This window comes from Nannospalax galili, unplaced genomic scaffold (genome assembly GCF_000622305.1).
Source record: "Nannospalax galili isolate Female #2095 unplaced genomic scaffold, S.galili_v1.0 scaffold245, whole genome shotgun sequence".
Classification (NCBI taxonomy): domain Eukaryota; kingdom Metazoa; phylum Chordata; class Mammalia; order Rodentia; family Spalacidae; genus Nannospalax; species Nannospalax galili.
Genome location: NW_008353009.1, coordinates 754489 through 777243, shown reverse-complemented (window position 1 = coordinate 777243; position 22755 = coordinate 754489). Strand labels below are relative to the sequence as shown.

At 42.7% G+C, this 22755-nt stretch overlaps 1 protein-coding gene across 1 annotated transcript in view; it reads right to left on the bottom strand.

Annotated features, from left to right (window-relative positions):
- Window positions 1-1416: 1416 nt before the first annotated feature.
- Window positions 1417-22755, bottom strand: part of Pcsk2 (proprotein convertase subtilisin/kexin type 2) — a 336021-nt gene continuing 314682 nt past the window's right edge. The window contains exons 10-12 of the mRNA XM_008850267.1: window positions 21270-21370; window positions 14317-14544; window positions 1417-3201 (exon numbers count right to left, since the gene is read on the bottom strand). Of these exons, the coding sequence (XP_008848489.1) occupies window positions 2715-3201; window positions 14317-14544; window positions 21270-21370 (816 nt within the window). The 3' untranslated portion in view covers window positions 1417-2714. The remainder of the gene's footprint in view (window positions 3202-14316; window positions 14545-21269; window positions 21371-22755) is intronic.

Below are 22755 nucleotides of genomic sequence, written 5' to 3'. Positions count from 1 at the left end.
GAAATTCTGGTATCAACTGCCTAAATTAGTTTTAGAACCCTCTAACAGATACAATTTGAGTCTCAAAAATGCTGCTGTTGATCATAATTTTGTGTGGGTTGTATGTTAATTACATATCTGTCACATGTATTTACTAAAGCAGGTTCTAAAGATCTCTCTTTGGCTCCTACAAAGGGTGGAAATGTTTTCATATAAGATACAGCACATCCCACATAATTTCTAGAAGGTATGTTTTATTGTTGAGCCTCCTAATTTACAACATATATTGTTAAATTTACTTTAAAAATTTTGTTACAGGAGTAACAATGTTAACCTGATTGTTATTCACTTATTTTCGATTTTTAAAATAAATAACTATAAATAACTCTCCCTTGCATTAAGATCAGGGCATCATAAAAACAGCACTAGCTAGACATAGTTCTGTGTTAATACTGATGCCAAAAATGAAATAAGAGATGAAATATTTATATATAGCACTATGTATATTTTATATACTGTATATGCATATCAAAACTTGCCATCTCTATTAAGAAGCTGCTAAGTTACTCTCTAATTTCATAAATTATACCACAATGTGAAAATATGGACAACTATTTTATATCTTTTTTGCTTATATAAGACATTTTAATGTTTGTACAGAGAGCTGAGAAATTACAGAGGTGTCATAATGGAAAGAGATGGACACACATTTCACCTGAATCTCTACTGGCCTTTTATTCAGCCAGAATCATCTTGATTTTCTCCAAATATTCTGTCAGAGATGTATAGGGTGTCTGTTTCTTCAATAAGTACAGAATACACACACATTTAGGTATATGTGTGTATATACATTTATACAAGTGTATATATACACAAACATACACACATGTATATAGTCTACATATGTATATATATTTCTCTGTGCACCAGTGCATACAGGCACACATAATGTCCTTTGGTTTATTTTCGACCATTAATGTGAAATGGATTTCCAATGACTGCCATTTGTTTTCTTTAAATCTAAACTGGTTTAAAAAGACCTTTGCAACAAGTAATAAATTTCTTTTAAAAAATCATAAATATTATTACACTTAAAAGCAGGATACAGGGAAAGCCACAAGGTATCAGAGAAGATGAAATTCATGCCACTATGGGGGATAAAAGAAATGAAGTGAGAGTTCCAGAATTCTCTCCTACAGTTGTGACCTTCAGGGAAGGGAACCTAGGGCTGGTACGTTGCTGACTGTGGGAAAGGAACTCCAGGCTTTGCTCAGGCTCCAGGGAAGAGAGGGCTGGAGCCTGGAGTGGCTGATGGGGAATCACTTCCTGGGAATGATTGGCTCCTGGGATTGGGAGGAAAGCCAGTCCTTGGGCAGGATGCCAAGTGACAACAGGTTACTTTGGTAATAACTGATTGGGAATGAAGTTGTGTCTTGAGGTTGACAGCTATAACCTTTGGGGTTTGTGTTAGACATTGTCATGGGTTTCTGAGTTGCCAAGATGGCAACTGTGTGCTTTCCTAAAAGCAGTCACCTCTTACTGTCTTCAGACCTCCAGTAGGGTGCAGTAGCATGTCTTCCTCTCAGCGGAACAGGCTCTTTGCAATCAGAGGTCTGTGTGAATATGGCCACTCATGTTTCCAATGTGCTCCCTTCATCCTTCCTCCTCTTCTGCAACAGTGGTCATTTTCCCAGCACATCAATGAAATCACAACTTGAGGGAGGAAGACATTGCTCTCCAGTGATATTTTTGGGAAATCAAGGCCCAAGTGGGTCTGGGTAAAACTGTCAAAACCAAACCAAAATAAACCAAACCAAAACCAAACTAAAGCAAAAACACCCTTGCCACTTAGGAAAAGGAATGCTCCTATCTTTAAAAACAGTAAAGTACCATCTGCTCTGCTAGTCCTGCCTTATATTTTTTTCTTTTGGATAGCTATGTGAAGAACACCAGAAAACTGAGGGTGTGTGGATGAACTCTATGCAAGAGAGAAATCCGGGCTGCTCCAGCAGATTTCACAACCCAGAGCAGCAGCGGGTGAAAGAAAAACCACGGGTTTTACATCAGCCTGGCTGAGTAGAGCAAATAGGATTTGGATGTTGGTAGATTTCCAGTGCACCTGCTTTTTAAACATCTCTTTTACCTGTCTAGTACTCAGGGTTGTCTACAGATGGTATCTTTCTTATCATGCCACCTCAGTCCATGTCCCTGATCAGTCTTGCTAAATTCAAGCCAACCCTCCCACCCAGGGATCCGCAGCTTCCCTGAGCTTCCAGAGTGTCAGTGTTCACCCTCTACCTGTTTTCTTTTCCATGCTGTGTAAGAGTGCCTCAGCTGAGACCACAGACAACGGTTCTTGAATCACCAGTGTGTCTTTTCAGATGTATTCTTTTCTCTTCTCAGATATGAAAAAAGAATGGAGAGCAAAGCTGTCCTGGCTTTGCTTGCAGTATATCGATAACCCACTTACATGAAAGAAATAAAGAAGGTCGCTTCACACATAGGACATAGATGTTGGTAGGAACGCTGTATTTGGGCTACAGAATAAAAATGATCACTTCCATTGTAGTGAAAAGAATCACGGGCAATGAGCAAAGCTGCAGGTCAAGAAGATGGGATTGCTTGTGTGGGGCGACAGGAATTGCCAGGTGGCTGGTGGCTGCCAGAACTGTGGAGCGAGGACAGAGGCAGAGACAGAAGGAGAGGGAAGTGGAGGCAGAAGTGGAACTGCGGCCCTAGTTCTTCCTCAGGATACTTTGCAGACTTCTTTCCACAGCTTCGTCCAGCTCTTCTTCCAGCTCTTGTTTCTTGGACATGGCCAACTTGGACTGGTAATCCCTCACCACCTGATCGATGTATGGGGCGCTCTGTGTGCCATGTAGCATCAGGGTCCATTCTTTCAGCACCCCCTTCTGGGCTGCGCTGCCCACAAACCCTAGCTCCAGGGTCCAGGTCCCTCGAGCATCCTCCCCCCAAGTGTGGGTGGTCATGAAAGGCCACTTGTCAAAGCCCACCTTGGAGTCGTCGTCTCTCGGACGCCGGCTCAGCAATATGGACTTGGTGCCCATGGGGGAGGTCATATTGATGTTTAGGTCTCCTCTCCTGGTTGCGTTGACCGTGATGACAGCTTGGACGTGCTCAAGGTATCGGACAAAGTTTTCCTTCCCCTCACATGCGTCTGTTGTAAGGGTCAGCACCAACTTGCCCGTGGATGGTATTTTCCTGAGGACAGAGAGAGGGGAAGAGGCTTGGTAAGGGAAGGTATGCATACTGTGAGAGGAGGTTGAAGGCAGCTTCAGGTAACAGGAAGAGCAGGGACTTTGCAGTTAATCACTGAGACCGATTTGGGTTATATTTTCACAGACAGCTGTATGAATCTGTTCATTTACACAGAACCTTCCCTGTAAGAGGGGATGTAGTCAGTGTTGGTGCCCCTCCATCACCTGCTAGGTCCCCTCTGAGTCACCTGCAACTATAGCTCCCCTTTACCTAACTACTTCCCACCTCAGCCATCTCCTAGGCCCTCTCCTTCCCACACTATGGGATCCTGCTAAGTCTGTGTACAGGGTACCTGATGGTGCCAGGGAGTTAACCCCTCAGAGGCAATCCTCTGCCAATAATTGACAGAATGCAGTCCATGGCTTCCTTGTTTCTTAGTGGCATGACTCAGTGTCCTCAGTTAGCAAAGTTTTGTCTTCGAGTGAACTTATGGAGCAACTAAGACGAAGGCAGGAATACAGAGTCTTTCTTTCTTTCTTTCTTTCTTTCTTTCTTTCTTTCTTTCTTTCTTTCTTTCTTTCCTTTCTTTCTTTCTTTCTTTCTTTCTTTCTTTTTCTTTCTCTTTTTCTTTCCTTTCTTTCTTTCAGAATATTTTAACTTATTCTTTATCAGTTTCATACATGTATACATGTATCTTGATGGTATCCACCCCAAATTCCTCCATCCCACCCCCCTGTACCTGCCCAATACCTCTCCCTCCACTTTCATGTCCTCTTCTTTTGTATAGCTCATGGAGTCTGATAGTGTTGCCTGATGTGTATGACTGCGGGGTCATCCACCAGAGTTTGGACAACCTACCAGTGGCCACACCCCTGAAGAAAAAGACTCCCCCTTTCCCAGCAGTCATCAACTGCCAATAGCTTCTCAGCTAGGTGTGGAGCCTCATGAACCTCCCCCCATGCATGCTGGAATATTGACTAGCTTGGTTTTGGGCAGGTCTTGTGCAGGTAACCACAGCTGCTGTGAGTTCATGTGTACAATCACATGTCATATCCAGAAGATGGCATTTCACAGCACTCCTCCCCATCCTCTGGCTCTTACGTTATTTCTGTCCCCTCTTCCATGATGGTCCTTGAACCTTGGAGTCTTGATTTAAACATCCCATTTTGGGCTGAGCACTCAACAGACACTTATTCTCAGCACTCTGGCCGGTTATGAATCTTTGGATTGACTGCCCACTGCTAAAAGAAGCTTCCATAGTGCCTTTCTGTTAAAGTGCTAAGTGCCTTGATGAATGGAAGCTACTGATTTAATTGCTGTACATGTTGAATATTCCTTATTGGAATGCTTGGGACTAGAAGTACGTTAGATTTTGGGTTTTGGTTTTCAATTTTGGAATATTTGTTTGTATATATGAGATATTTTGTGGATAAAACCCAAGTTTAAAGAGAAAATTCGTGTATGTTATATACTCTCCTGAAGGTAATCATAAGTAACAGTTCAGTGCATTGGCATTTTGACTGAGACCTGTCACATGAGATCTGGTTTAGAATTTTCTATTTATGATACCATGTTGGTATGCAAAAAAGATTCAGATCTTGGAGCATCTTTGTTTTTACAAATTTTGTTTTTATTTTTTGTGTATGATTGTTTTGCCTAAATGTATGGAAGTATAGCCATGTTGTACAATGCCCTTGGAGGCCAGAAGAGGGCACCAGATCCCTTGGAACTGGAGTTACAGATGGTTGTTAGCAGCCTGTGGGTGCTGAGAACTGAACCCAGATCCTCTGCAAGTGCAGTGAGCATTCTGAACTGCTGCGCCGCCTCTCTAGCACCCTTGGAGCATCTTTGAGTCTTAGTTTAGGGATACTCAACTGTTCTACCACTGAAAATGCTGACACTGGATTAATCCATCCCAGTGAAAGGTCATCTTATGAAAGATCGTGTGACTTTGGGAGTGTCTTTGGTCATAGAGTTAGAGACGCTGTAGGGGCTAGTTCAAGTATTCTCTACACCACCTCTCCTTACAGCCACATCTCCTTCCTGGAGAAGTTTCCTGCATTAGAAACATAATAAGGGCAATTCTTTGAGGACTCCTTGGTGTGACTGTAGAATATGGGAACAAACCTGTCTGGATTAGAATTCTGTTTCTACACGTACCAGTCATGAGAGATTGGAAAAAATTATTTATGTGCTTGAAATGTCAGTATAATTTTGTGTGAATCTTGTGAGGTTGATAAAACTGCAGAAAAGCACCAACCACAGTGATGGCTCATGGTACCAGTTGAGGCCCCTTCCCTGTCTCATTGCCTAGGCAATAGCCTTCCTCCACATGGCTTTCATTTTGGAGCTCCAAATAGTAGATATTTATGCACAAGGAATGACAGATATTTTAAAACACCTATCTTGTAGAACACGTCTGCACAAAGATGCTAGTCATACACAATTAGATTGTCACCAAGCCTGATTCTGCATTGCCCTTGGAACCAAGATCACAAACTTGAGTGAGCTTCCTGAAGCACACACTTCATTTGATGAATAACGGCATGCTCTCCCGAGCAACTTGAAAACTGTGATGGCTAACATTGGTTGTCAACTTGACAAGACCTAGAATCACCTAGGAGACAAGCTTCTGGGCATGTCTCTGAGGGAGTATATAGATCGAGGATAGCCCCTGACAATATCTCTGAGGGACTGATTATCTTGATTAGGTTAATTGATATGGGAAGACTTAGCTCAACTGTGGGTAAGACCATTCTTGGACAGGGAGTCTAGACTGCATAACGTGGAGACAGTGAGCTGAAAACTAGCATTCATCTTCTTCCTGATTGTGGTGCACTGTGAGCATCCACCTTAAGCACCTGCTGCTGTGACTTCCTATGATGATGGAGTAGGCCTTGAACTATGAGCCCAAACAAACCCTCTTCCCTTAGACTGCTTTTGTCATGGTATTTTATTACTGTAAAAGTAACTGATACAGAAAATACATGTTTCCATGGAGTGAGGTTGTGCATCATGGATGCTGAGACACGAAGCAAGTGTTCATCATAGAAATCCAATGGTGGTGGTGGGAGTGGCCTTTTGGCCTAGGTCCTAGGGAAACCATGCAATTTGTTGGAGAGTAATCATGAAGCCAACCTTGGCAGGCAGGGTTTTATACAAATGTTTACACACAGCATATTTGTAAATGGCCGGTCTGGCACCAGATGACAGAACTTTCTACTAGAGTGGAAATGTTCCATACCTATGCTCTCTAATACAGTAGCTACGGCCCACACTCTGCCACTCACTGTAGAGTGATAGAAACTGATAAGCATTCACATAATGTCTGAGGTCTGTTGTCTGTATTCATGCCATTTTTTGGCTGTATAGAACACTCGTTCATTCCACCCTGTAGGTTTAATCATTATGGTTCTTTTTGCTCTGTAATCTTAGCACTTGAGCAGCTGAAACAGGAAGATTGGCACGAGTTCAAGGCTAGCCTGAGCTACAAGGCAAGACTCCATGTGAAAAAAACGAAAACAACCTAAGAAAGCTGAGAAGTCCTTGTAGAGAGAGACCTGGGCTAGGACCACCTCAGCATCTAGGTGTGTAGAGGCCAGTGTTCTGTTGTGGTAGTCTGGTTTCTTCTGTGACACCCGCCTCCCACAGCCCCTGGGTTATAGGGCAGGCCTTAGAGACAAAGACAAAGGAAGGGGAAGTGTCAGTGAGGAGACAAAGGGAACCTAAAACAGGTCAGCTGCTTCCCACCTGAGGGTGCTACTTCAGATAGAACAGGGTGTACTTGTGAGAGTGGGTGTAGGTAGAGATGGAGGGAGGTTGAAACAAAACATCAGAAGGTTACTATATAATCTTGGAAAACTGAAAGACAATTCGTTCCCAGGTGAGAACAAACATAGAAAATTTTTTGTTAGGAATGATGAAATGTCTTGGAGGTTGGGATGTGTGCAGGAATAAGAAAATTGGTGACCCTGGTAGCATGGAGGAATTCTTGCAGTCCAAATACCCTGGATCCTCATGTCCATGGGAACTGCTTGCTGCCTATGACCTGGGGTCCCTGAAAGAGGGTACACTTGATTAAACTGTTTTGGGAATGTCAAGTTCTCTGGCATTAATTGGAAAGATCGATGTGCATCCCAGTGTAAACAAGCTTGGTAGAGAAAGAACCTTGCAGAGGATGTGGCTTAGTAGTTGAGCACTTGTCAAGCCTCCTATGGCTGTCCTGGGTCCCATCCTTAGCACCACCAAAAAGAAAAGAAAGGCAAAATAAGAACACAATTTCTCTTCTCACAGGTAGGGTTTTGCAGGTGCTAGGGCATTGGGGGAGTTAAGGCAATACAGTGGGTGCTCCTAATTCACGGCTTGCTCATTCATGGAGCCAATCAGCTGCAGATAGGAAAATTTGGAAAAAAGATCACATTTTCAGTGAACAGGCTCAGGGTTTTCCCCTTGTCAAATTCCCTAAACAATACAGTGTAACAATGATCTATATAACATTTATATCTAAGTTATCTAGAGATGATTTAAAGCATACAAGAGGATGGCACAGGTCATAGGCAAGTACAGAAGGGACTGGAGTGTCCTTGGATGTCCCAGAGCATCTGTGGTCCTAGAGCCGTCTGTACGTACACTGAGGAACAACTGTTTCCAGGGGTTTCTTACTTATTTAGCTTTGCTCTCTTGTGTTTTAATTTTACTACATTGACCGTATATTGCTTTTATAAGAAGAAAAGAGGAAAAAATCATTCTAAATGAAAAAGACAATCTGTGCTTAGGAAGAGTCAGCTTATAAGAAGTTAAAATAAGAGATGCTTATGGAAAAGATATTTTAAGAGTCACAGAGTGCTCGTTCTGGGTCATTTCTGGAACTCCTTCTCTGTAGACACTCATCAAGAGATTTAAGAGCTATTCTTTGATCTCACAAAGGCGATGTATAAAAGTCTAGCATTCAAGACCTATCACAGAAAACCCCAGGGGCTTGGGGGTGGCTGCTACCTCTACCCTGTTGCATATTGCTGTAACAAATGGTCAGTTATCTCCTGCCTAGAAGCAGGTGCTGACCAAGTGTAAACAAGTGGTCAATTGTCTCCTGCCTAGAAGCAGGTGTTTCCCAGGGTGCCCTGCAGAATGCTGTATGGATCCTCAACTGTATGATAAAGTTATGACCACATGATTGTTTCATTACTCACAGGTAACAGCCATTCTTTTTCAAGTGTATAACATGCCTGTAGTATGGTATTTGTGAGAACATCCAGTGAGTGTTCACTTGAGGGTTCCTCTGCATATGACAGGGTCAGGTGGCCCCTTGACCCACACAGGAGGACACCATAGTTCAGCAGTGCTGTCCAGGGTCACACAGCTGTCACAGGGCAGAGTACACTCTTCTCTCTCCACTGCTACTTCTGGCATTCATATCAGGTTTTAACATTTATTTCCACATTCACTTTAAATTCAGTCAGAGCACACATTCAGGTCAAGGAGCTAAGAGCAGCCAAGGGAGCTGCGTTCCGAGGTCCCTTGGGCTGCATGGAAGGGTAGGCTCCCCTCTATGCGGGTGATGGGGCGGGCATTGGGGTTTGCTCTGTTCTATGCACGTGGCTGTTGCAGTTGGTCACAGCTGGTTGTCTTTTCCCCTTTGATCCTCCTTGAGCACCCTTCACTGACTTTCTTGATAAAGTTCTTTAGAAAATTGCTTTTCAAATTGACTCCTTCTCTGGGAAGATAAATGCTGAAGAAACACATAAATCTGACATTTGTCACTCTCTCTTCAGCTGCAAGCTGTTTCTGTGCAGCCCTGAGTGTCATGGAGACTGCTAATTGTGAGTGACTGTTCAAACCTCTTGCAGCTCCTTGGAAGCCTAATTCTAGGTCTCATCTGCCAAGTGGCACAGCCATCCCTGGGTTGCCCTCCAAGTCCTCCTGTCCAGCTTCTGAGTTTTCTGATAAGAACATTTGCCCTAAACCTATTTCATAAGCATCTGAGAACAAGTTCAGGTGTGGCGCTGGATGAGGGATGAGAGGGCACGGTTCGCCTTGCTGGTCTGCTGCTCTTACAGATATAATGAAGACTTGATTACTTGTGCTCAGGTGATGCTGGCTGAATATATTCATTGTTTTCTTCAATCAAAAAGTAGGTATATATCTACTAGGCACCTGACACTGTTCTATCCATTTGTGAGTGAGCCAGAAGAGGGCCTGTGCTTGTGAGATTTCAACAAAATTTTATCTGAACCAACTGTCCAGTTTCTTTCCATCAGAAACAATATACCCTACGGTGGACACAGTTCCTGGCTTGTGCAGATGGTCATATCTCTATCTCTGATTCCTAGTTGATGGAATTATTTTCAGTGTTCCCTCTGGTTTCAAATTTCACATTGATAGAGATTTTAGTGGATGCCAAGCATATTCAAGGACTGGGAGAGTTCTCATTCTTCTTCCTCTCATTCCTCATCCCATGGTGACTTCCTCTTGTCCTCTCTCACAATCACATAGTGCTTTAGGATCATTAGAGGTTGACCCTGCTTGTCTCAGAAGATAAGGTTTGAAACCAGTGTGACCCTCACCTGAGATACCCCCATTAAATCCCAAGCTAACTGTCCCCTAAATACTTCAATAGTGACACTTTTTGTTAACCGAGAATGTAGCCAGTGTGCAGCTGACAGTGCTCAGGCCACATGGTTCTGAGGGACAGCTTAGCCTCTACCTGCTGCTGGCAGAGCATCAGTTAGGGCGTGGATACTGGAAGTCTTTTGCATGGCTGACTCAATGAAGTAAAGTCACTCATTTTCATATTTCTAAGCCTGTGTTCTCACCTGAAAATCGAGACTAGTGATGCTAGTCTTCAGCGATTAAACGAGACAGTGGAGGTTAAAGGGCTGTTCAAGAGAATTTCTTAGCAGTAACTCTTAGCAGTGTTTTCCCAGGGCTGCCCTTGAACTTTTGGAGTCATGATATCATGCTGTTTGTGTGTGAGGACTGAGCAGTGAGGTCCAGGCAATAGGAAGATGAGAGCGGTCCAAAAGGCTGGGCCTACTCCCAGTCTCAAATTCTTGTCACATCGCATGGAGATGATATTATAAAATTTTTGAAGATGAGAGCGGTCCAAGGCTGGGCCTACTCCCAGTCTCAAATTCTTGTCACATCGCATGGAGTTGATATTATTAAATTTCTACTTCCCATTCTGTTTGTCCTATTTAGCATCTCCCCTTCTAAGAAGGAAATGCCAGATGGGCCTTAGTGCTGAGCTGTCCCAGATGCTAGCCACTAGCTACCGGTGGCTGTCTCTGTTTTAAATTAAATTAGTTGGAATCAAATGAAATGGAAACTTTAGTTCTTTAGTTGTACCGTTCCCATCCCCAGTGCTCAATAGTCACCTGCTATTACTTTGGATGGTGTAGATCTAAAACATTTTACCACCCAGAAGGCCTCCCAACCTTCCAAATTTTCAAGAAATTCTTCTAAACTTTAACAAGGGACACAGAGTAGTCAAGCCTTCTGTAACTGACTTTGGGTACAGTTAAATCCACTATGTGGACAGTACGTCTCAGTCATATTTCTCTGTTCAGGACTCTGGGCACCTACAATGACAAGGAATCTGGATGACAGTTATGGATTTGGGGATGGGAGGTGGGGAAGGACCACTCTCCAGGTAGAGTTTTCAAAGTCCTCAGTTCTTACTCGAAAAATCCCCCAGGCCTCCCCTCCTCCAGTGAAGACTTACTGAGACACACAGAGATGAGGGTCTACACTCAAATTACAGATTGGCCACTTAGTAGCTGGGGACCCTCAGATGCCCTAACCTTTCCCAGCCTCCCCTCTTCACCCTTAAGGACACTGCCAAGCTTCTAGTAGAACTTCTCTAACACAGAGCCTGATCTAGGGTCCAAGGCCAATGTCATGTAGTAAAAAGAACTTGAGTTTTGGATTCAAATAAGCTTTCTTTTAGTCATGTCTGGCCTTCCTTGACCTGGAACATATTTCCTATGCTTTCCGCATCTCAACTTCCTCACCTATGAAAAGCAAGAGCGATAGGACACACCTCCTGGGCTTATGTGGCCTAAATACAATGCAAAAGCCTAGGCACATAGTAGGTGCTTCTCCCTGAGACACAGCATGTGCCCAATTTGTCATTATAATGCTGAGAAATGTTCACCCTCTGATTGCCTGAGGGTGAGGTACATCTTCAACAACAAGGAGACTATGAAACGTGTGTGTAAAGTACATGGCATGTAGTCGGCATTCGATAAAAGTTCCTTCCATCCCTTAAATGCATACCCTTTGGGACCTTGACCAAGTCAGTCAATTTGTTTGGCTCTTAGAGTAGTCTGAGTTACCATGGAGGTAAACAGAAGTGCTCATTGGCATAATAGATTTTGAAAAGCTGTGAGGAACACTGCAGGGTAGCTGGTTTTGCATAGGTATCTATAACTTCACTTGGGCGTGTGCAACTCTGTTTCTGTAGATTATCATAGGGCCTCAACTGAAGCTTTGATGTCCTATGTGGCACTGACTGGAGTGTTGCTTTATGAGATCATGGTATGGTCCAATAGAAAAATACAGAGCTCTGCAATGACCTGCTTTGTGCCACTTTCTAGACACTTAGCAGACAGTGAAAATATTCACTATGGGAGGATGTTCACTGTGAGAGGATGTTCACAATGGGAGGATGCTCACTATGGGAGGATGCTCACTATGGGAGAATGTTCACTATGGGAGGATGCTCGCCGTGAGAGGATGCTCACTATGGGAGGATGCTCACTATGGGAGAATGCTCACCGATGGAGGATGCCTACCCAGAGGAGGATTTTCCTCCTTTAGAATGTGCTCAATTCTGGCAATTATTTTATCTGGAATTTCAGACCATTTTCTTTACTTTTTCTGTAAGTGTGAACTCAGAGTGTTTAAAATCACAGATGAAAGGAGACAAAGCTACATTAAGTGTCTACTCTGTGCCAGCTTTGTAGTATGTCACTAACACCCCCCAGAAACCTGCTGAGGGAGACATTAGCTCCACTGGTGAAGAATGAGAAAAGATACTCTTTTGGGGTCCAAAGAATTCATCAAGCCCAATAATTTAGATGGAAAACTCCCCACGTCTTAATTTTCACTAACCTGTTAGGGACACTTAGCCTTGCTCATGAATGCAGGTCCCATTACAGAATGGTCTTAACACTTTCTCCTGCATTGTCAGAGCCAGGGCTTCTGGAATTCTATATTGCACACATATTTCAGTAACTTTTGCTGCGGAGACAGGGTTTTGCTATGGAGCCTAGGCTGGCCTCTCCTGCCTCAGCCTCAGCTGGGATCACAGGTATCTGCCACCATGTCTGACTTTGCAGTGGTAATTTATTTATCACAACTGCTCTGAACTTATGGTGCCCATTAGACTCACCACTAGAGCTTTCTACGTAATGTGTTCATAAAAAAGAACATGAGTTACTTTATTACAGATTTGCTTTTAAAACACAGATTGTGTTTTCAATATAATTGACTTCCTCTGTAATTTTATGCATTTTATCTAATAAGGTCAAAAACATTATATTGAGATATGGGTTTGTAGACTTTATACTGTCAAAAAGGGTCAGGTCCCAAGGACTGAAAATCGCTAAAATAGAGGGCCAGAGAAGTCGCAGCTTGGTAAAAGATGTTTAAGTTGATGAAGTTCAGATTTGAACCCAGTCTAGGTAAATGACTACAACAGCTACAGGGCATCTGAGAACAAAACTAAATGGAGGGGAGGATTCTTACTGAGTGTAATCTCATCAAGTTCAGAAGATCAGCAGAAATAAGACATGGGAAGGGGGTGGTGGAAAGGGGCAGGGAGGTGGACCTCTACACAGTTTAAATCACAGAAGCTACAATGGTGTAGCCTCACAATGGAATAACCAGCAGTGAAAATGAATGACCTGTTTACCACAAGGAGCAGCATGGGTACATCTCCCAAGTTTGATGCTGAGTGGAAGAAATTAGAAACAGAAGCATCCATGCCATCTGATTCTGGTTAAATGCAAGAACGGCAGAACCAATCTACAGTAAGAGGAATAAGAACAAGAGCTGTCTGTGGGGTGTGTGTCCTAATTAGAAGGGAACCAAAGAACCTTTCCAGGTGGATGGAACGTTCCATATTTTGATTGGGTGATAGTTACCCAGTTGTATATATTCATCAAAACTCAAAAAAGATCAGTGTGATGGCATGCACCTGTAATTGCAGCACTCTGGAGGCTGAGGCAAGAAGGTTGTGAGTTCAAGGTCAGCCTGGGCTGCACGGTGAACCTTGTCTCAACTTTGCCTCCCACATCCCTCAAATAAATACTGTACTTTTTGTGTTATGTATGTGACACCTCAATTATGATAGTAAGCTGTATTTTCATCGTTCTGATGGGTCAGTGAAGATAGAAAGAAATTAAATGAAGAAGTACCCTTTATGACCAATTCTTTTGTCATGCAGGGGCAGTGGGATGGGTAGTAGCTACACTTGACCCAATCAGTGGTTTCTGTGTGGGGAACTCACTAAGACTCCTCCAAATTACAGTCCACCTCATGCACAATAAAGCCTTCCCTTGTCCCATAAATAGAATGAAAAGTATCATAGTCACACATTGGAACACTCTTCAATTAGAATAAGCCACGATGTACATTAAATGTAGTCAAACCTTACAAACATGATTCTGAACAAAATAATCTAGATATAAATGAGAACACAGTACAGATTCCATTTATATTAAATATGGAATAGGCAAAATAACCTATGGGATTAGAATAGTGATTGCTCTTTAGAAGAAGATGATGGGAGAGGATAGGGTTCCTCTGAGACATTCCTCAGGTCCCTTACTGATCTGTAAGCTTGCTATACTGATTGACTGATCCATGCACTTATAAACGATGGTACAGATGATGGGAACAGTTACAGCAGTGTTTCTGAGTTGCACAATTGGTATTCTGAGTAAATGGTCCCCCTACAGCTGTGCTCCTTTGTAGCTGTGCTTCTCTGTAGCTCTGCCTAGAAGCTGGTTGTCCTGAATGAAAGCCAGCATGATTCCTGATGTGGGGAGGAACTCTGGGATTACCACCAACAGGGCACCTCCAACACCCAGCAGGAGAACCACTGCCTCTACTTACTCAGGGTCCTGCACTGAGCCTCCCACACAGTGGAATCTCTCAGGGACAGTTTTCCAGTCTTTAGCCATTTTCACCATGGCACCAGCATCAAGGACTCCATAGCCAAAGAGGTGATTAAATTCCAGGCCAACTCCATTCCGTCGCCACTGATGGACCTCATCATGAAGCTGGTTCCGTTTGGAGGTGAGCACAGTCAGATGCTGCATGTCTCTCCAGGTCAGACCCAGGCTGGTGATATGAGGCAGAGAGTACAGACAGAGAAAGACAAGGATTAGAAAAGCAGAGACACATGACTAAGGTAAATAACACTCAGGACACAGACCCCCTTGGGAGATTTTGGACCATCTATGAACTCTCAACTCAAGGAAGAGTGTCTATGCACTATCTAGAACCATTGTACATGTTAATTTAAAAAATATTGTTGCCTTTCTTACTGAAAAATGCATTTATTTTAAGAAGTTTTATTTATTTTATGTGTATGAGTATTTTACCTGCATGCATGTATATGTACCATGTGCATGCAATGCCCAAGGAGGTCAGAAGAGGGCATCAGATGCCCTAGAACTAGAGTTATAGATGGTGGTTAGCTGTCATGTAGATGCTGGGAACCAAACTCAGGTCTTCTGCAAAAGCAGCCAGTGCTCTTAACCACTGGGCCATCTCTCCAACCCCTAAAATATATTTCAAAAGACCATTTTAACACATATGTTGATTGCAGTGGCTAAGATGAAAAAGATTGACAATACCACATGTTGTCAAAGCTGTGGGACACTGGACCTCACAAACTTTGCTGATAGGTATGTAAATTATTGTAGGTGCTCTGGAAAACTAATTGGTCCTTATCTACTAAGGTTGTCCATGTGCCTGAACCATAGCCAAGAAATTATATAAATTTCTAGATAAGTATCTGACAAAACGCACACATATTCAGCAGATGTATGTACATGAATACTCATAGTTCCAAATTGTGGTTCTTTCCAATGTTCAGCATAGTAACTTTTAGAATGTGGGGTATTATACAACCATGAGATGAATAAATTATATCTGTTTTGAATAATATGTACAATTTTTTTTAAAGGCAGAGTTTCCTGTAACTCAGACTGGTTTCAAACTCCCTATGTAAATGAGGATGACCTTGAACTCTTGATCCTTCTGCCTCCACTTCCTAGTGCTGGGATTACAGACATGTAGCACTACACATGGTTTATGTAGTGCTGGGGTTCAAACTTGGGGACTTGCACATGCTTGCACAAGTAGGACTTGCACAAGTATTCTACTAACTGAGCTATATCTGCAGTGTTTTAGGGACAGATCTCACCAACACAACACTGAGCCAAAGAAACCAGGAAGGAAGAGAATGATATGGATTAGATATGGTTTGAGTGGCTCTCCAAGGGTTCATCTTTTGGGAGCTTGGTCCTCAGTGGGGCATTGTTGGATGATGGTACAACCTTTAAGAGGTAGGACTTAAGTGGGAGGGGAATAGGTTATTGGGGGCCCTGCCCTCTGGAGAAATTCATAGAATTCTTGTGGATTTCTTTGTTGTTCCAGAGAGAGAGAGTGTCAGAAAAGAGCAAGCCTAGTTTGTCTCCATTCTCTGACTTCCCGTTTAGCCGTGTGATCCCTCCCCTGCTCCCTCTCTCAAGTGTTCCTACCAGGACTCTGTCTGCCACGGTGTCCCTCACCAGAGGTTAAACTGAGGGGGACGCCAGGTCTTGGGCTTTCATCTCCCAAACTCATGAGTTAAATAAACCTCTTTTATTTATTAAGTACTTAGTGACAGGTATTTTTATAAAATTATGTATTTACTTTTTGCTGGGCATAGCGGTACATGCTTTTAATCCTAGCACTCAGGAGGCAGAGGCAGGCAGATCTCTGTGAGAACAAGGCCAACATGGTCTACATAGAGAGTTCCAGGCTGGCTGGAGCTACAGGGAGACCATGTCTCAAAAAAAACCCAAAAAAAGATATACATTTATTTCTATTTTATGTGTATGAATGAGTGTTTTGGCTGCATCCAAGTGTACCACATACATACAATGCCCTCAGAGTCCAGTAGAGGGCATCAAATTCCCCGGAACTCAAGTTCCTGATGGCTTGTGAGATGCCATTTGGGTACTGAGAACCAAATCTGGGTCTTCTCCAAGAGCAGCCAGTGCTCTTAACTGCTGAGCTATGTCTCCAGCCCCTAGCATCAAGTATTTTGCTATAGTAAGGAAAAATGGACTAATATAGAGAACATACTATATGATTCAATTTTTTTAAAGCATAAAAATAGAAGCAACTAATTTACACTGTTGGGGGTTGGGCTAGTGGATAGTTTTGGGAGTCACAACTAAGGAGGGACCCAAAGGAGGTTCTGGGTGCTAACAGTATGCTGTTTCTTGATCTGGGTTCTGGCTACATGGTGCCCTTCATGTCTGAAAATGAAACTGTCAGTCCTTCAAGGGCAGAGATAATACCTTCAATATATTTGCATCCCCAGGGCCCAGAACAGCCCCTTCATACCTGTTTATTCACCAGACAAACCACTCTACTTTCTTTGAAAAGTAGTGTTCATTATTGCTCAGTGTCACTTTTTCAAACTGCAAGTCATGACTTCTTGGGAAATCAACTTATTGCTCATGTAATCTACCTGGGCTGCAGGTTAAATCTTTTGGAGAGGGCATTTGAAATCCCCCACTTAATCCTGATCCCAGACCTATTAAATCATGACCTCTGGGAGTGAGAAGTTACTGCTTGAAATGGTTAACATTTCCCAGAGTGTTCCAATATATAGACAAGGCTGAGAATTCCAGCAATTCCAGCATGGTAGAGGCTGTAGGAGGATGCCTGCAGTTTGAGACCAGCTTGGGATACCTAGTAGGAAAAAAATCAAATAATAATAACCATTAATAATAAAGAAAATAAGCAGCTTAGAAAAGAAAGACAGAGTGCATTGCGTATAAAATGATGTTAGTATTTTTGTGAAACTTTTGGGGGTGGGCATGCTGGACCAGAGTGCAGAATTTATTTTTCACTGAGGGTCACAGGAAAAATGGACACCCTGTGATTACCGTTCTGTTCAGAAGCCAAAAACTGAAAGGACTTCGAACAGTTTAACTCAAGTGGTAAACTTTCAACACAAAGTTCACTGGTCTGAAATTCTGAATCAGAGCCACTGTGCTCCAGTAATCCACGTGCTCATGAAGCACAGAGCTGCTTCTTTGAGGGAGAAAGGTCAAAGGCCAATTGACATTTATGGAAGAGATTCTGAGCATATCTGGCTCATATGGTCTCCAAGGACCCTAGGGAATGGCGTCATACTTCCTGAAGCTGACTATGGCTAAAAGCTGGAATAGGATTCTGGTTTATTAACCCTATAATGAGGTCTGTGTGACCCGAGGGTGGCTAGCAGACGGGGGGCTTCGTGTTTGCTATGAAATATGTGTGCTCTCCAATGGCTGGGGAGGGACACCTCAAATGTTCCCCATAGTTATCCTCTTGGGTGGAGGAAAGAGAGAACCAAAACAGAGACCTTCTTACTTCTGAGATAAGTAAGCATAGATAGAGTCCAGTCTCGAGTGTAACTGAGTGCCCAACATTGTTTGAGTAGTTGTTTGCATATGTCTATAAAGTAAAATTGGGTCCCTCCTAATTGCCCCTTCTGAGAAATTTCAGGATTGATGTAATATACTATTCTGAAACCTTCATTTAGTTTAATCCCATGATATCAGTCAAGACTCATAGACAATAATTAGTCAATAATAATAGAATTATGGTATATCTGCAGTATTAAAGTTGTTGGAGGTTGTAGGATAACTAACATATGTTGTTCCTTGTTCTGGAATGTTCTATATAACAGTTGGGATAAAAGTCATGTGTGTGTAAAAAGGTTCAACACACAACATGTTCCACACATGTTTATTGAGTATCTACCACATTCTACCTCTGGGTAATTCCCAGGCATGCCAGGGAATTCCCTGCTTTCACAGAGTCTATAGCCTAGAGGACAGGGGCAATTCAATACTGAGAAAGAGAGCTGTCATGATAGGGAAGCTCAGGATGTGGCAGGAGCCATCAATCTAGCCCCTGTTATCCCAGTTAGAGGGCTTCACCTTGGTCTTCAAGTCCAAATCAGAATCGCCTGGGCACTAGTGACAAATGTAGGTTTCCAGCTGTTCTGAATCAGCATCTGGGAAGCTGTGGGCCTGAGAATTTGATGTAAGATGACTCCTTACAGATGCTTCCTCCACACATTAATATTAGAGACTGTTAATTTACACTGGTGGTTCTCAACCTTGGCAGCACCTTTCAGTTATCAGGGGATGGTAAAAAATGGGCTGTCAGACCTTCTCAGGGATCCATGGGATTGTTTCTGACTCCATGCAGGCATTACCTTTTCTAGGTCCAGTAGTCAAGCTGAGGAGAGTCCCAGCTTTGACCCAGGCACCCAAGGGGGTAAATCCCACTATGTGAACTTGAATAAATTACTTCAACATCTGAGCCCCAGTTTCTTATCTTTGCAATGGGGATCCTAGAGGCCTTGAAGTTTTGTTGAGGGGTAAATATAGACCATGTGTATAAAGTACCTTATGCACTATGGGCACTCAAGCTAGACTGTTAGAAGAAAACAGACACCGTTTCCTACTTAAAGTATTGGTGCCAATATTTAAAAAGATGTTGAGATGTTTCCCATTTTAGGGTACACTCAGCCTTAAAATCACCACACATTCAACTGAAAAGTAAAATTTTTTATAGAAAAAATATTCCTGAAGAAAAGGTGCAAAATTCTAAGAAGTCATTTGAACCTTGTGGATGACCTAACTTTGAATATTTTGCAGATAAGGTAATACAAAAAAAATTCTCGAGACAGGGTCTTACTAAGTAGCCCTGACCGGCCTGGAACTCATCATGAAGATCAGGCTGGCTTTGAACTCCCAGAGATCTATCTGCCTCTGCCTCTAGAATGCTAGGATTAAAGGTGTGTGCCACCTTGCTTGGCTCAGATAAGAGATTAGAAATCTGGACAGGACAATGGCCCACGTAGACACTGAAAGATGCTAGCAGCTGCCTCTCCTGTATCTTCCCTTCATTTCTTCTTTATTAAGAAAACCTCAATTTTATTCAGAAAGGCAATATGCTCAGTGATAAAACTATACTCTGAGACCCCCCTGGAGCATAGGGTGGTCTTGTGACATTTATGGCCAAGGAGAAATAAGTGGAAATTCTTTCTTAAAAAATTCATGCACTTGAACACCTGGGTGCTGAAATAATGGTGACTTTCCATGGTGCAAAACCATGAATCTCTTCAGGAACACAGCGGGTGCTCTGATCTTATTTAAGCTGTCTATTTCTGTGTGCAAGTGACATTTTGCTTGCCTAAATCCCAGGGAACTGAGTCAAGGCCTGATCTCTGAGGTTGAAAGGCAGAAGGGAGATACTTATTTGTGCTTGGAGCTGAGTGTGCAAAGCCAAATCAGATGCTAGAATCTGCTTAGGCTCTGAGATGAATGGTTTCAGGTTCTGATAATGCCCATCATATGTGAGGAAGTCTTGGTTTCCGGGCTTAGGAGGGCAGAGATATCTGTCTTTCAGAGTCAAGTTTTAAACAGTGTTGCTATCTTGATGTCCTAAGTTTTCCACCTGATACTTGTTGGAAAAAATCAAAGTTTAGATCAGTATAGGGAGGGTCGCTTGCCTCTTTTGTCTAGTATTATTTTTTGAGGGTCTCTTTATGTAGGTCAGGCTGTCCTTGAATTCCATATTCCCCTGCCTCAGTCTCCTGAGTGCTAGGAATATAGGCATGTACTATCATGCCTGCTCAACTCTTGCTTCTCTTGCAGATCATATATGGAGAGAGCCAAAAAGGACTGATGTTAAAAGCTGCAATTATCTAGTAACTGCTCACAGGGATGAGAGGAAGTTGCTGACAGGCAACTCCCCTGCCTCTGGAACCTGAATCAAACTTTTTACAAGTTTCTGGATGATCCATTCTGTGAACTCTCCAAACAAACTGTGCATACTGTCAAAGTTTTTGGAGCCCAAGTGCTCATTCCTTAAATGTAAGGCCAGTTTCTGATTTCTCAGGGAGGTAGGGCAGCAGCTGGGCACGTGTTGCCACTGATGCTTAAAGCCAAAGCACACCCAGCAGGAGCCACGTGTGGCCTCTCCATGGGTGTTAGAACATGGGAAATGATCACTTACCTGTTACTTAGAGTGCTTCCCAATAAAGCTCATCTTTAAAAAAATTATATATTTTTATTTTCTGTATGAGTGTTTTGCTCGTGTGCATGCAAGTGAACCCCTATGTGCAATATTCATGGAGGCCAGAAGAGGGCACTGGGTTCCCTGGAACTAGAACTATGGACAGTTGTTAGCTGCCACATGTGGGAACGGAACCTGGGTCTTCTGCAAGAGCAGCCAGTGTTCTTAAATGCTGAGCCCTCTCTCCAGCCCCATAAAACCCATATTTTGGTCTAAGTTGCTAGCTTCATCTGCCTTGTCTCAGTTTTGAGAATTGGATCTACTTTATAAATGAACACATCTCAAATAGGAGCATCCTCTTTGCCTTGCTAGATAGTCAGCTTGGCAATTTGATTTTCCTTCATTTAGCTGACTGACTGAGAGTACTAGTGGAGCAAAATAGGCGAATAACACACCAAAGACAAAGGGGGATTTCATGAAGAAATAAATATTTGTCCTATTTTCATATATGAATAAGTTGCTAATTTGTATTATTGTAACTTGGAGCCTTTTGCTATTTCAATTATGTAATTATGTAGTTTTATGATGTGTGCATGTGAGTGTGTATCAGTTAAGGCCCACGAGACATTTAGAAATGTCTAGCAGAGTTCATTAGCCTAACTTCCTAGGCTCTCACATCCACTTCTTTCTCCACCTGGCATGTGGGTGGAGAAGAACACGCATGTTCTCCCTGCAGAGCTGGTCTCTAGCACAGAGCTGACACATACTTAGCCTCTAAAGCCAGTGCAAACACACCAGCCGCCTCGGGAGCAGCTGCAGATGTCCCAGAGTGCCTCAGAGTGCAGTTGCCATACAAGTCCGTGGTGGCCTAAAAGGGAAGATGTTGAGTAATGAATGAACAAACCACACCACTCACATCTCAAAGGTGGGGCGGGGTATTAACCATCTATTTTATTTAAACTATGTCTTATTCTGAAGACTAAGATGAAACTGAGAATAAGCTTTGCACCCATATGACTATCTCTATTGTCATAAATTGTATCCAAGTTTCTGAGTAACTCATATAAAAGGGGGCATACAATTAGTTATAAGTAAGTCAGTTGTTGAAAGAAAGATAGTGTGACTATTTCAAAGACTGCAGAGACTTTTATTTTTTGAGACTGAAGAGGAAACTATGAGGTGAAAAATAATGTCAGTTCAACCATCTAATCAATGGTGTTTGGTTGCATTGGGACTGGCTCTTGGGCCTCAGTGTTTCCTTTCTCTTCCAGAAGGAAAGGTGGTATTCTCACAGGATACCAAGAATAGGTGATTCACAATAAATATTCCTCTATATTGAAAACCTGTGGAGAGATTCCAAGACATGTCAAGAGAGCTGGTATGTGGCTAGCTACCTCCCCATCTTATTTAGGGGAAAAAGGATAGCTGAGTTTTAAAGGACTTTTAAAAAGAGAATAATTTCATTTTTAATTATTTGTGAAAGCCGAGGTTTTCACTGAGATCATATAAAAACCAAAGGAATTCTTTTCCCTCTGCAGGATCCTCAAGAAAGCATATTATTTTGAGGAACAAAGGACTAGAAAGACTGAAAGGTGTCGATTGAACAAAATTACAATATTCAGAAGACAGGCCCTTCTCAGTCAAATAGAACAAGCATCATAGACAAGGGCCGAAGACAAAGCCTCATCACTAAGGGACTTTGGGTAAGGAGCTGGACTTCCAGAGGGCAGAGTGCGGTAATAAAGACAGAATGGGATGGATGTTCCTCCACTGTCCTTTTCTGCTAGGCTCTGGATGGATGAGAGGGGCTGAAGCCCCACTTCTGCTTGGGAGGCACTGGCATGCCCTCTTCCCTAATACCAGGAAGCCATCCTGGAGGGACATGGAGGGACAAGTGGTTAAAGGTTGTGTCCCTTCCAAGTAAAATATTTCTTTCTCTTGGCTCACCCACAGCCTGATGAAAGTTCACAGGGGAATGTGCGATTGAAACCCTAGATGGTAATAATGGCTTTGTTCTGAGCTCCTGTTCTCTTCTGTTGGGAAGCCTTAATGACAGTGGGTAGCCAGTCAAGATGTAGCTTATCCATTACTTTGAATCATATACCAAATTTGTGGTTTGGAGGTCTGAGGAAGGATTGGTATATAAGCAAAATGATCAGAGAGGAAAAAGAAGTCCCTAGAAATGTAATTGTGCTCTATAGAGGATAATACATTTCTAAGAGGATGAACAATTTATCATTATACCTGGTTGTC